The following is a 12,746-nucleotide window of genomic DNA, read 5'->3' on the forward strand; positions in this document are numbered from 1 at the left end:
GGGGAAGGCCGAGGATTGCCCAGGGGAAATATGGTAGCTCTGAGGGAGCTCTGTCTAGGGGATTCCTATGGTACAGTCCAGAGGTGCTGAGGCGGTGCCCTGGGGGGAATATATGGATCAGTCCAGAAGTGGGGCAATATGGTACAGTCCAGGGGCCCGGTACGGACATGGTACCGTCCAGAAGGGGCGGGGGGGGGGTGCTATGGTACAGTCCGGGGAGCGGGGCAGGAGGGCTATGGTACAGTCCGCGAAGACAGGTATTTAACCCCGCGCGCGGGCCCGCCCCCTTCAGCGCAAGATCCTCCCTGGGCGCCCACTTCCTCCCTCCCTCCCAGCGGCCCCGCAGGGCGGGGTTTCCGTTTCCGCGCGCCGCTGCTGTCCTAGTCCCGCCCCCGCTGGGGTACGATGGCGGCGCTGGGGAGGTGCGCGCGACGCTTGTTGCTGCTGCGGGGCTTCCCGGCGCGCGGGGCTCGCGCGGGCTCCGGCCCGGGGGGCGAGGCCGCGGCTGTCGCTGTGACCCCGCCCCCCGCCGCGCGGGCCCCGCGCCAGCAGCAGCACGAGGAGGAGGAGGAGGAGGGGAGCATGGTGGCGATGCTGCGCAAGGTCAGGGGGCGGGGCTAGCTCGGGGGAGGGGGGGCTGGGGGGCGCAGGGCAATGCATGGGGAGGTGGGGGCTGGGGGGCGCCGGGCAATGCATGGGGAGGTGGGGGGCTGGGGGGCGCAGGGCAATGCATGGGGAGGTGGGGGGGCTGGGGGGCGCCGGGCAATGCAGGGGAGGGGGGGCTGGGGGGCGCAGGGCAATGCATGGGGGGGGCTGGAGGGGGCAGAGCGTGGGGGTGCTTGGGGGAGGGGGGGCTGGGGGGCGCAGGGCAATGCAGGGGGAGGGGGGGCGCAGGGGGCGCAGGGCAATGCAGGGGGAGGGGGGGCGCAGGGCAATGCAGGGGGAGGGGGGGGGCGCAGGGGGCGCAGGGCAATGCAGGGGGAGGGGGGGGCGCGGGGGGCGCAGGGCAATGCAGGGGGAGGGGGGGGCGCAGGGCAATGCAGGGGGAGGGGGGGCGCAGGGCAATGCAGGGGGAGGGGGGGCGCAGGGCAATGCAGGGGGGAGGGGGGGCGCGGGGGGCGCAGGGCAATGCAGGGGGGGCTGGAGGGGGCAGAGCGTGGGGGTGCTTGGGGGAGGGGGATGGGGGGAGCTGAGGGGCACGGAGGGGGAGGGGGCAGGGTGGTAGGATTGGGGAGCGGGGGGTGCAGAGGGGCCTGGGGGGCAGAGTGCAAGGGGAACTGAGGGGGCAGAGTGTATGGGGCGGGACTGGATTCGCTGGGGGCAGGCAGGTGGGATGCGGGGGGGGGGGGCGTGGGTAGGGTGACCAGATGTCCTAATTTTATAGGGACAGTCCCGATATTTGGGGCTTTTTCTTATATAGGCTCCTGTTACCCCCACTCCTGTCCTGATTTTTCACATTTGCTGTCTGGTCACCCTAGGCGTGGGGCAGGTGGGGAGAGCATTGGAGTGGTTGGGGGGCGCGGGGCAGGTGGGGGGAGCATTGGAGTGGTTGGGGGGCGCGGGGCAGGTGGGGGGGAGCATTGGAGTGGTTGGGGGGGCGCGGGGCAGGTGGGGGGAGCATTGGAGTGGTGTGGGGGGGCGCGGGGCAGGTGGGGGGAGCATTGGAGTGGTTGGGGGGCGCGGGGCAGGTGGGGAGAGCATTGGAGTGGTTGGGGGGCGCGGGGCAGGTGGGGAGAGCATTGGAGTGGTGTGGGGGGGGCGCGGGGCAGGTGGGGGGAGCATTGGAGCGGTTGGGGGGGGCGCGGGGCAGGTGGGGAGAGCATTGGAGCGGTTGGGGGAGCGCGGGGCAGGTGGGGAGAGCATTGGAGTGGTTGGGGGAGGCGCGGGGCAGGTGGGGAGAGCATTGGAGTGGTGTGAGGGAGGCGCGGGGCAGGTGGAGAGAGCATTGGAGTGGTTGGGGGCGGAGCGTGGGGCAGGTGGGGAGAGCATTGGAGTGGTTGGGGGGCGTGGGGCAGGTGGGGGGAGCATTGGAGCGGTTGGGGGGGCGTGGGGCAGGTGGGGAGAGCATTGGAGTGGTGTGGGGGGGCGCGGGGCAGTGGGGAGAGCATTGGAGTGGTTGGGGGGGGGCGCGGGGCAGGTGGGGAAAGCATTGGAGTGGTTGGGGGCGGAGCGTGGGGCAGGTGGGGAGAGCATTGGAGCGGTTGGGGGAGGCGCGGGGCAGGTGGGGAGAGCATTGGAGTGGTTGGGGGGGGCGCGGGGCAGTGGGGAGAGCATTGGAGTGGTTGGGGGGGGCGCGGGGCAGGTGGGGAAAGCATTGGAGTGGTGTGGGGGGGGGCGTGGGGCAGGTGGGGAGAGCATTGGAGTGGTTGGGGGGGGCGTGGGGCAGGTGGGGGGAGCATTGGAGTGGTGTGGGGGGGGCGTGGGGCAGGTGGGGAGAGCATTGGAGTGGTGTGGGGGGGGCGTGGGGCAGGTGGGGGGAGCATTGGAGTGGTTGGGGGGGCGCGGGGCAGGTGGAGAGAGCATTGGAGTAGTGTGGGGGGGGCGCGGGGCAGGTGGGGAGAGCATTGGAGTAGTGTGGGGGGGCGCGGGGCAGGTCGGGAGAGCATTGGAGTGGTTGAGGGAGGCGCGGGGCAGGTGGAGAGAGCATTGGAGTGGTTGGGGGGGCGCGGGGCAGGTGGGGAGAGCATTGGAGTGGTGTGGGGGGGCGTGGGGCAGGTCGGGAGAGCATTGGAGTGGTGTGGGGGGGCGTGGGGCAGGTGGGGAGAGCATTGGAGTGGTTGGGGGGGGCGTGGGGCAGGTGGGGAGAGCATTGGAGTGGTGTGGGGGGGGCGTGGGGCAGGTGGGGAGAGCATTGGAGTGGTGTGGGGGGGGCGTGGGGCAGGTGGGGGGAGCATTGGAGTGGTGTGGGGGGGGCGTGGGGCAGGTGGGGGGAGCATTGGAGTGGTGTGGGGGGGCGTGGGGCAGGTGGGGGGAGCATTGGAGTGGTTGGGGGGGCGTGGGGCAGGTGGGGAGAGCATTGGAGTGGTGTGGGGGGGGCGTGGGGCAGGTCGGGAGAGCATTGGAGTGGTGTGGGGGGGCGTGGGGCAGGTGGGATTTTGAGGTGGGGGGGCATAGTTTGGGTTCTAGCCTGGGAGACCCCCAGGATTCAATTCCTGGCTTGCAACAGCCTCCTAGCGTGACCTTGGGCCTGTCCCTTGGCCTGTCTGTGCCTCAGTTTCCCATCCGTACGGTTGGGGGGTGAGAATTGTGAGGTGTGAGGATACTATGCGTGGAGGCTGAGGGAGGGCTCGGGGGCAGGCTGTGGCGTGGACCTGGGGTACAGGCGGGGAGGAGGAGGACTGGGTGGGTTGGGGGGCAGTAGGGATCACCTGGGGGTGCCATGGGGCTAGCGGTGGGGGATTTGATATTGGGGTTAGGGGGTGAGATCAGGATGTCCAGGGGGCGCAAAGGGTGCATCCTTCCCTTAGCTCCCTGAGCATCGGCCGGGCCGAGGCCCCACGCGCTCGGCACATCAGACCCAAGGCAATAGGTGCCCCTGCTGCTGCTGCCTGGGGCACGAGGCCTCGAGCGGGGGAGGCTGGGATCCAGGACTCCTGGGTTCTCTTCCCAGCTCTGACAAGGTCACATGTGCGTGGATCTGCCTGGCACCTGCCCCCCAGTGCCCGGCCCTGACTGCCAGGGGAGAACACCCCCCAGGCCCCTGCCCAGCCCTCTGCAGCACGGTGCCCCCCAGTGCCCGGCCCTGACTGCCAGGGGAGCGCACCCCCCAGGCCCCTGCCCAGCCCCCTGCAGCACGGTGCCCCCCAGTGCCCAGCCCTGACTGCCAGGGGAGAGCACCCCCGGCCCCTGCAGCACGGTGCCCCCCAGTGCCCAGCCCTGACTGCCAGGGGAGCGCACCCCCTGCCCCGCAGCACAGCGCCCCCATCCCATACTGGTGCCGGCACTCAGTCATAGCCTCGTGAGAGTCCCCAGGAGCTTGGCCTGCGTGAGCAGCCCCTGGCTCCCAGCCACGCCTGGCTCAGACAGCTGTGCCCGCTGCCAGGACCCCCGGGCCTGGCCCCACATCCTCCCTGCCAGCCCCTATCCCCGCCCGGGAGGCTGGTGGGAGTTCAGTGGCTCTGCGCCTGCCCCTGGGGCTGCTGTTCCTAGCCTGGCCGCAGGGGGAGGTTGGTGCCTGGCCTTCAATTCTGGGGGGGGAGTGGGGGCTGGTGGTTAGAGCAGTGGGGGCTGGGAGCTAGGACGCCTGGGTTCTCTCCCCGGCTCTCGGGAACAAAGAGGTCCTGAGTCCTCGTTCCCTCCTTTGGCCGCTAGCCCCTTTGTCCCTTGCCCATGGACAGGCTGGGGGTCAGCCCCCGCACAGCAGCTGCAGCCCCCTCCCCCCGACCCAGTTTCCCTGTTTAGATTCCCACCCCCAACCCGTAATCCCGGTGTGCCTGGCACTATGTGGGTCACAGGCAGTGCCTGGCGGGGGGTGCCAGCTGCCAGCCAGCCCTGGCCGGGGGAGCTGCACCCAAGGACCTTCGTCTGCTGGGATTGGGGTGGGGGCAATCTCCCCCTTTTCCTTGCCATTCACCTGGGATCTGCTGGGCCTGTCCCAGGGCTCCCGTCTCTGCCTGGGAGCCAGGACTCCTGGGTTCTCTCCCCAGCTCTGGAAGGGGAGGGGGTGTGTAGCGAGCTGGAGTGGGGGCTGAGAGCCAGGACTCCTGGGTTCTCTCCCCCGCTCTGGGAGGCAAGAGGGGTTTAGTGGGTTGGAGCAGGAGGGTGGGGAGCCGCCGAGGACTCTGCCTCTCCCCTTGTTGGAGCAGGCTTTGGCAGGCTGGTGTATGGGCAGGGGCCGATCCTCGGCTCCCACAGGGTTTGGGGGGGCTTCAGCTCCACGGGTCCTGCCCCCCCTTCCCTCCAATGGCAGGTCCATGCCCTCTGCTGCCCTGGACCTTGGGGGAGTGTCAAACTCCAGGCAGAGAGCTTGCCTCCCTCTGCAGACCGCCTCCCCAGCAGGGGGTGCTGGGCGGGCCATCCCCTGTGTGGTGTTCTGTGCGGCTGTTCACCAGCTGCCCCACCCCAGAGGTGGCTGCCCTCCCAGCACGAGCGAGTGCACTGGAGGACAGAGGAAGGCAGCCCTGGTGACTCACGTGCTCGGCGGCTGCAGCTGTGAATCAGGCTGTCCTGATGCGCTAATGGGCCTCCCGCCGAGCTGGGAACCAAGCTGCCTTTGCACCTCCAAGCTCCCACTCCTGCTGGGGGGGCGGCGGGCTCCCCCCACCCTGGCTGGGTTATTTTATCTCTGCCGGGCCCCTCCCAGTCCAACTGGCACCTTCCAAGCCTTACCATTGCCTCAGGGGTCTGATCACCCAGTATGGACCTTATGGCTTCCCTGGGCTGGGGGAGAACCCAGGAGTCCTGGCCCCCAGCCCCCCCAGCTCTAACCACTAGCCCCCCCCTCCCAGCACCATGGTCCTGTCTTACTGGAGCGCCCCCGCTCCCTTTCCCCGGCTTGGGTGTTAATCCGCTTGTGAGTGTCCGGGGGAATCCAGCTGCTGCCTGCAGAGAGGGGGGAAGGGACGGTGGGGAAGGCTGGCAGGAGCAGTGGGGGGGGGGCCTAGGGGGTGACCCCACTGGTTCAGCACTGGGCCGGCCACCTAGCAGGGACAACACGGCTGCGCCAGCGTGGGGGGGTTCAAGCAAGGCGGGGGGGACTGGTAGCTACGCGCTGAGCGCTGGGACAGAGGGACTGGCTGGATTAGTTCCTGCCCAGCGCTGACATGCAGCCACCTCTGGGGCAAGTCAGCTGGGAAACAGCCACACATAACAGCCCAGGGAGAGAGGAAATGCAGCCACCTCTGGGGCGGGGCGGCCAATGCACAGGGTGGCTTGATCTTCCTCCCTGCAGTGTGGCTGGGATCTCGGTGACAGCCCTGGGGGTGCAGCCCCCCTGCTTCCTTGCTGTGGAGCCGAGAGGGATGGGGGGGGGGGGCTGGTAGGCCGCCCCCTCCCCAGCAAGGGGTGGGGCGGGTGTCATGGGGGATGGCTGACAACAATGAGGATAATTAGCTCCTGCTCCCAGTATGTCAGGAATGCCTCCCCCCGCGCGCCCAGTGCTGCCTGCCTCCCTCCACCCCACCCCCCACCAGCTTTGGGGAGGGCCCAGCTGTCTGCAGAGGTAGAGCTAGTCTGTGGTGAGGGGCTCACGGGGGGGGGGGCTCTCCCTGGCACTCACAGCTGGGCACTGGGGGGGGCGCCGTGAGACAGGGGGTGCTCTCCCCTGGCAGTCGGGGCTGGGTGCTGGGGGGCTGCGGGGCTGCAGTGAGGCAGGGGGCACTCTCCCGTGGCCCTCACAGCTGCGTGCTGGGGGGGTGCTGTGAGACACGGGGTGCTCTCCCCTGGTGGCCGGGTGCTGGGGGGGCTGAGGTGAGGCAGGGGGCACTCTCCCCTGGCACTCACAGCTGGGCGGGCACTGTGAGAGAGGGGGCGATCTCCCCTGGCCGTCGGGGCTGGGGGGCTGCGGTGAGGCAGGGGGCACTCTCCCCTGGCAGTCACAGCTGGGCGCTGGGGGGGCACTGTGAGACAGGGGGCGATCTCCCCTGGCAGTTGGGGCCGGGCAGCACCGTGCTGTGGGGAGCAGAGTTCCCCTGCAGTCGTAGCCGGCTGCTCCACTTCCGATCTTCAATGATTATGCAGCGTTATGTGTGGCTGTTCCCCAGCTGCCCTGCCCCAGAGGTGGCTGCATCTCCGTACTGGGCGAGCCATCCCCGTGCGGCTGTTCCCCAGGTGCCCCCCCAGCCCAGCATTCCCTCCCCCCTGTTTTTCTGCACCCTGCTCTTCCCTGGAGCTCTCTCGGCTCATCACTGTCTCTGCTCGGCAGCTGGCGGGGAGGGGGGGTTTGTGGCAGCTGGCGGGGTGTGAACGGGGAGGGGGCGCTGTGACGAACTGGGCCTGTTCTCACTGTGGTCTGTGGATGCTGACAGGGGAGTGTGCTGGGATAGTCTGCATTGGAGGATGGGATCGGCCCGGGGGCGCATTCCTGGGAGTGTAACATGAGAACCCAGGAAGGGGTTGAAGGCCAGGTGACTCCTTAGCCCGGGAAACTGGACAAAGGCTGTGGGAGGGGTCGCTGAAGGCAGAGTGCTGGAAGCGGGCTGGAGAGATGGCTGGGAGACAGAGATGGCTCTGACCCCCCGAAGGGGGGTGGGCTGGCATGCCCTGGGACCCCAAGCTGGACTTAACTGAGGGGGTCCTGTTGTCTGTGCCTGCAAGACCTGTCTTGGACTGTATTCCTGTCATCCAAATAAACCTTCTGCTTTACTGGCTGGCTGAGAGTCATGGTGAATCGCAGGAAGCCGGGGGTGCAGGGCCCTAACTCCCCCACAATCCGCAACAGGCGCGGCGACCCGCTTCCCGCCTGACTCATTCCAGCTAGAGAGTGGGCGAGGGACACGAGGCAAAGCCAGGCATCCCGGAGCACTGCTCCTGTCCCGGGGCTGGGGAGAGAACCCAGGAGTCCTGGCTCCCAGCCCCCCCACACCCACTAGGCCCCACTCCCCTCTCAGGGCCGGGGAGAGAACCCAGGAGTCCTGGCTCCCAGCCCCCCCACACCCACTAGGCCCCACTCCCCTCTCAGGGCCGGGGAGAGAACCCAGGAGTCCTGGCTCCCAGCTCCCCCATACCCACTAGGCCCCACTCCCCTCTCAGGGCTGGGGAGGGGAGAGAACCCAGGAGTCCTGGCTCCCTACTCTTCCCCCCCCCCCCCCCCCAGCCCTGCTAATGGTTCGAGGGAGGGCTGCCCGGGGCAGGAGGGGGCTGGTGGCTAACGGGGTGGGGGCAGATGCAGGCGGGTACCAGATCATGGGAATTGCCAGTGAGGACAGATGTGGGGGGGGGCTGTGGTCACAGACAGCGGGGCTGAGTGACAGATCGGGGGTCTGGGGGGGGTCTCTGCTCCTATGGGAGTGTCGCAGGCAGAGAGTCGAGCACGAGATTGGAAGGCGGCTGGGGGGGGTCGCAGGGGGAGGCTAGATTGGGGGGAATCGGTGGGGTGGGGGGCAGTTGGGGGAGGGCAGGGCGATTCCCCTTGGAAGTTTTGAGCGCCCTGTGTGCTGTGGGAGGGCGGTGTGGGCAAGCTGACCCCTCTCTGCCCCCCAGAACCCTGATTACCATGGCTTCGACCCAGACCCGGTGATTGACTTGTGGAACATGCGTCTGGCCTTCTTCTTCGGGGTCTCCCTCTGCATCGTGGTGGGGGCCACCTTCCTGCACTACCTGCCGGACCATGGGTGAGTGGGGGGGCGCGGGGCAGGACCCCGAGAGCCGGGGGGCGTCAGACCCAGGCAGCCCGTGGGGAAGAGCAGCAGGAGAGGAGTCTAGTGGGTCAGAGCAGGGGGCTGGGAGCCAGGACTCCTGGGTTCTCTCCCTGGCTCTGGGAGGGGAGTGGGGTCTGGTATGTTAGAGCGGAGGGGGCTGGGAGCCAGGACTCCTGGGTTCTCTCCCTGGCTCTGGGAGGGGAGTGGGGTCTGGTAGGTTAGAGTGGAGGGGGCTGGGAGCCAGGACTCCTGGGTTCTCTCCCCGGCTCAGGGAGGGGAGTGGGGTCTAGCGGTTAGAGCAGGGGGGGCTGGGAGCCAGGACTCCTGGGTTCTTTGCCTGGCTCAGGGAGGGGAGTGTAGTCTGTCTGGTAGGTTAGAGCGGGGGGGGGGGGGGGGGGGCTGGGAGCCAGGACTCCTGGGTTCTTTGCCTGGCTCAGGGAGGGGAGTGGAGTCTGTCTGGTGGGTTAGAGCGGGGGGGGCTGGGAGCCAGGACTCCTGGGTTCTCTCCCTGGCTCAGGGAGGGGAGTGGGGTCTAGTGGTTAGAGCGGGGGGGTGGGGGCTGGGAGCCAGGACTCCTGGGTTCTTTGCCTGGCTCAGGGAGGGGAGTGGAGTCTAGTGGTTAGAGCGGGGGGGTGGGGGCTGGGAGCCAGGACTCCTGGGTTCTTTGCCTGGCTCAGGGAGGGGAGTGGAGTCTGTCTGGTGGGTTAGAGCGGGGCGGGGGCTGGGAGCCAGGACTCCTGGGTTCTCTCCCCGGCTCAGGGAGGGGAGTGGGGTTTAGTGGTTAGAGCGGGGGGGGGCTGGGAGCCAGGACTCCTGGGTTCTCTCCCTGGCTCAGGGAGGGGAGTGGGGTTTAGTGGTTAGAGCGGGGGGGGCTGGGAGCCAGGACTCCTGGGTTCTCTCCCTGGCTCAGGGAGGGGAGTGGGGTTTAGTGGTTAGAGCGGAGGGGGCTGGGAGCCAGGACTCCTGGGTTCTCTCCCTGGCTCAGGGAGGGGAGTGGGGTCTAGTGGTTAGAGCGGGGGGGTGGGGGCTGGGAGCCAGGACTCCTGGGTTCTTTGCCTGGCTCAGGGAGGGGAGTGGAGTCTGTCTGGTGGGTTAGAGCGGAGGGGGCTGGGAGCCAGGACTCCTGGGTTCTCTCCCTGGCTCAGGGAGGGGAGTGGGGTTTAGTGGTTAGAGCGGAGGGGGCTGGGAGCCAGGACTCCTGGGTTCTCTCCCCGGCTCAGGGAGGGGAGTGGGGTCTAGTGGTTAGAGCAGGGGGGGCTGGGAGCCCGGACTCCTGGGTTCTCTGGGGGGCAGGGCTCATTACGCGGCTGGGCTGCAGGAACTCGGCTTTCCGAGCAGACAGGAGCAGCAGCAGCGTAAGTTGCTTTTCTTCCGCCGGCTCCATGTGCGTCAGCAGCCCCCCCTTCCCCCCACACATCAGAGCGTCTGGCCCCCCCGCCTGCCAGCTCCGGCGCGGGGCTATCTATATCGCAGGGCTAAATATACTGCCTTGGCTGGCAGGAGCCGCCCGGCTCCCCTCTGCCCCCGCACATGGGGCTTGCCCCAGTACCCCACTGTGGCACCAGGGGGTGCTGTGCTGTGGGGCAGGGGGTGCTCTCCCCTGGCAGTCAGGGCCAGCACTAGGGTGCAGGGAGCTCGCCAGGGGCTGTTGGCCACAATGCAAGGGTTCCTGGCTGCATCCCAAGGGGTCTAGTGGTTAGAGCTGGGGGGGGGGGCAGGGAGCCAGGACTCCTGGGTTCTCTCCCCGGCTCTGGGAGGGGAGTGGGGGCTGGTGGTTAGAGCAGGGGGGGCTGGGAGCCAGGACTAACTCCTGCCATCTCCCAGCTGTGCTGACGGGGTGGGGTCTCCTGTTTCTGGAGGGTGGGGGCCAGGAAATCAGCACCACAAATGTCCAGTACCCCGCAGCCCCCCACAGCTGGGCTGGGAGGACCCTGGGCTGTGCCACGACTGGGACCCACCGCCCGTGGGCTGAGCGAGCGGCTGGCGCCGGCTGCGCCAGCAGCTGCCCGGGCTGGGAACAGTGTGTCTCACGTCTGCTGATTGCTCACGGGTGAGTTCTCACCCGCTCCCAGCTCCGTGCAGCTCCCGGCGCGGAGAGCAACCAGCTGTGCGGGGGGAGGGGGGCAGCTCTGCCAGGGCCCAAAGTGCCAACCCTCAGCCCTGCTGGTGCCCCTCACTCCCGCCCCACAGGCCCCCCCCCCCCCCCCCCCTTAGCGTCTGAATCTCTGTTCTCGGTGCTGGAGCTGACTTGGCGGGTCTCCCCCCCAGCCCTGCTGGGTGCGTGCTCCTGCCCCCGTGGGTGGGGGGACGTGCCTGTCCCACCTTGGTTGGGGGGCTGCCGGATGGCTCTGTGCGGGGGGCCGCTCCGTGCCTTGGCCTTGTCCTCACCTCTGCCCACCGCCAGCCGGGCTCGGGGCCTGTCCCCTCCAAGGGGCGCCAACCCCCCAGTTCTCACCCCCTCTCTCCCCAGCATGCGGAAGTGGGCGCGCCGGGAGGCCGAGCAGAAGGTGAAGGAGCGGGAGCGGTTGGGGCTGCCCATCATGGACTCCAACTACTTCGACCCCAGCAAGCTGGTGCTGCCGGACGAGGAGTGAGGGGGGCTGGGCCGGCGCCCCCCTGGCCCCCCAGGGCCGTGTGAATAAACCTGCTAAGCCACCTCGCTCCGCCTCCGTCTGTCTGTCTGTGGGGCGGGGGAGCCAGGACTCCTGGGTTCCATCCCCAGCCTGGCGGCTGCAGGAGGCTCTGACCTGCGCGGGCTCAGGTGTGGTCCAAGTTCCCTGTTCCCTCTGCCTCGGGCGCAGCTGTGGGGCTGTTCCCCTGCCGCCCCGCCCCAGAGGTGGCTGCCTCTTGGCGCTGGGTGAGCCGGTCCCGGGAGCACCCTACGGGGGTGGCCGTGGCTGGGGTGAATGGCGCTTTGGAACCGGGCGTGAGGCCAAGGTAGGACCTACAGGAACCACCCAGCCGCCAGTCTGTGCCCCCATAGCCAGCCATGCACCTCTCCCCCACCATCCCCTCTCTCTGCCCCCCCCCATCCCCGCCCCACAGCTACCTGTCTCTATGCCCTCCGCCCGGTCTCTGTGACTCCTCCCCCTGGGTTGGCCAGTGAACATCACTCTCCCAATTTGGGAAACTGAGTCATGAAGAGTAGGTGAGAGTCAACTACACAAGCCACTAGACCCCACTCTCTTCCCAGAGCTGTGGAGAGAACCCAGGAGTCCTGGCTCCTAGCCACTAGACCCCACTCCCCTCCCAGAACTGTGGAGAGAACCCAGGAGTCCTGGCTCCTAGCCACTAGACCCCGGTCCCCTCCCAGAGCTGTGGAGAGAACCCAGGAGTCCTGGCTCCTAGCCACTAGACCCCGGTCCCCTCCCAGAACTGTGGCGAGAACCCAGGAGTCCTGGCTTCTCTGCTTGGCCTCTCAGGAGAGGTTCTGCCGTTTCTCTGAGATGCGGCTTCATGCGTCACCGCTGGCTCTGCCCTCGTTCAGTGCCGGCTGCCGCTGCCTGTTCACTGCACCAGAAATAGCATCTCAGCCCTGGGGCGAGCAGTCCTCCAGCGGAGTTAGAGGGGCTGTTCCCCACTTGCCCTGCCCCAGAGGTGGCTGCATGGCGGGGCCGGGCGCGCCACCCTGTGCAGCGGTGGGTGGCTGTTCCCAGCTGCTCCTCCCCAGAGGTGGCTGCATGTCGGGGCCGGGCGCGCCACCCTGTGCAGCGGTGGGTGGCTGTTCCCAGCTGCTCCGCCCCAGAGGTGGCTGCATGTCGGGGCCGGGCGCGCCACCCTGTGCAGCGGTGGGTGGCTGTTCCCAGCTGCTCCGCCCCAGAGGTGGCTGCATGTCGGGGCCGGGCGCGCCACCCCTGTGCAGCGGTGGGTGGCTGTTCCCAGCTGCTCCGCCCCAGAGCTGGCTGGGGCCCAGAACCACCTCCAGTCTGCCCAGCCCTGGTGGCTGCGGGGTTGGGGGTGAGGTCTAAGCTGTGGCCAGGGCCGGGCCATAGGGGAATTGGTGCTGGGGAGGGAGGTGCCTGTTAATCCCATGGGGGCTGGGGGACAGGCCCCCCATGGGGGATTCCAGGCACCCTGCACCAGGCACAGTGGAGTCACCTGGGACCCTGATCCAGGAAAGCACAGCGGTGGGGGGAGCCCGGGGCTGGGGGTTGCGGCTGAGGGGCACCGGCCGAGCTGTGGGGCGGGGAGTGAGGGGCACCGGCAGAGCTGGGGGGCTGCGGGTCGGGAGTGGGGGGGGGGTCCATGACAGACTCTCCAGTCCGCAGCGAGACGTTTCCTTCTCCCGGCGTCTGCGGCAGATGCTGAAATATTCATGGGGAACCGAACCCCCTGGGGGGCGACTGGGCCTCATCATGGCAGCCCTCCCCCAACCTCCCCCCCCCACTCCTGACCCACAGACCCCCATAGCCCCACCCTGGGCTCCCCAGCCCTGCCAGTGCCCCCCAC

The 12,746-nt window shown here is 68.6% G+C and overlaps 1 protein-coding gene across 1 annotated transcript; it reads left to right on the forward strand.

The window, feature by feature from the left end:
* Positions 1-348: 348 nt before the first annotated feature.
* Positions 349-10,956, forward strand: NDUFB11 (NADH:ubiquinone oxidoreductase subunit B11). Its single transcript, XM_065571135.1, has 3 exons — positions 349-603; positions 8,140-8,270; positions 10,768-10,956. Exons 1-3 carry the CDS (start codon positions 406-408, stop codon positions 10,889-10,891), a joined length of 453 nt encoding a protein of 150 aa, XP_065427207.1. The 5' UTR covers positions 349-405; the 3' UTR covers positions 10,892-10,956.
* Positions 10,957-12,746: the final 1,790 nt, after the last annotated feature.

Source organism: Chrysemys picta, chromosome 17, assembly GCF_011386835.1.
Source record: "Chrysemys picta bellii isolate R12L10 chromosome 17, ASM1138683v2, whole genome shotgun sequence".
NCBI lineage: Eukaryota > Metazoa > Chordata > Testudines > Emydidae > Chrysemys > Chrysemys picta.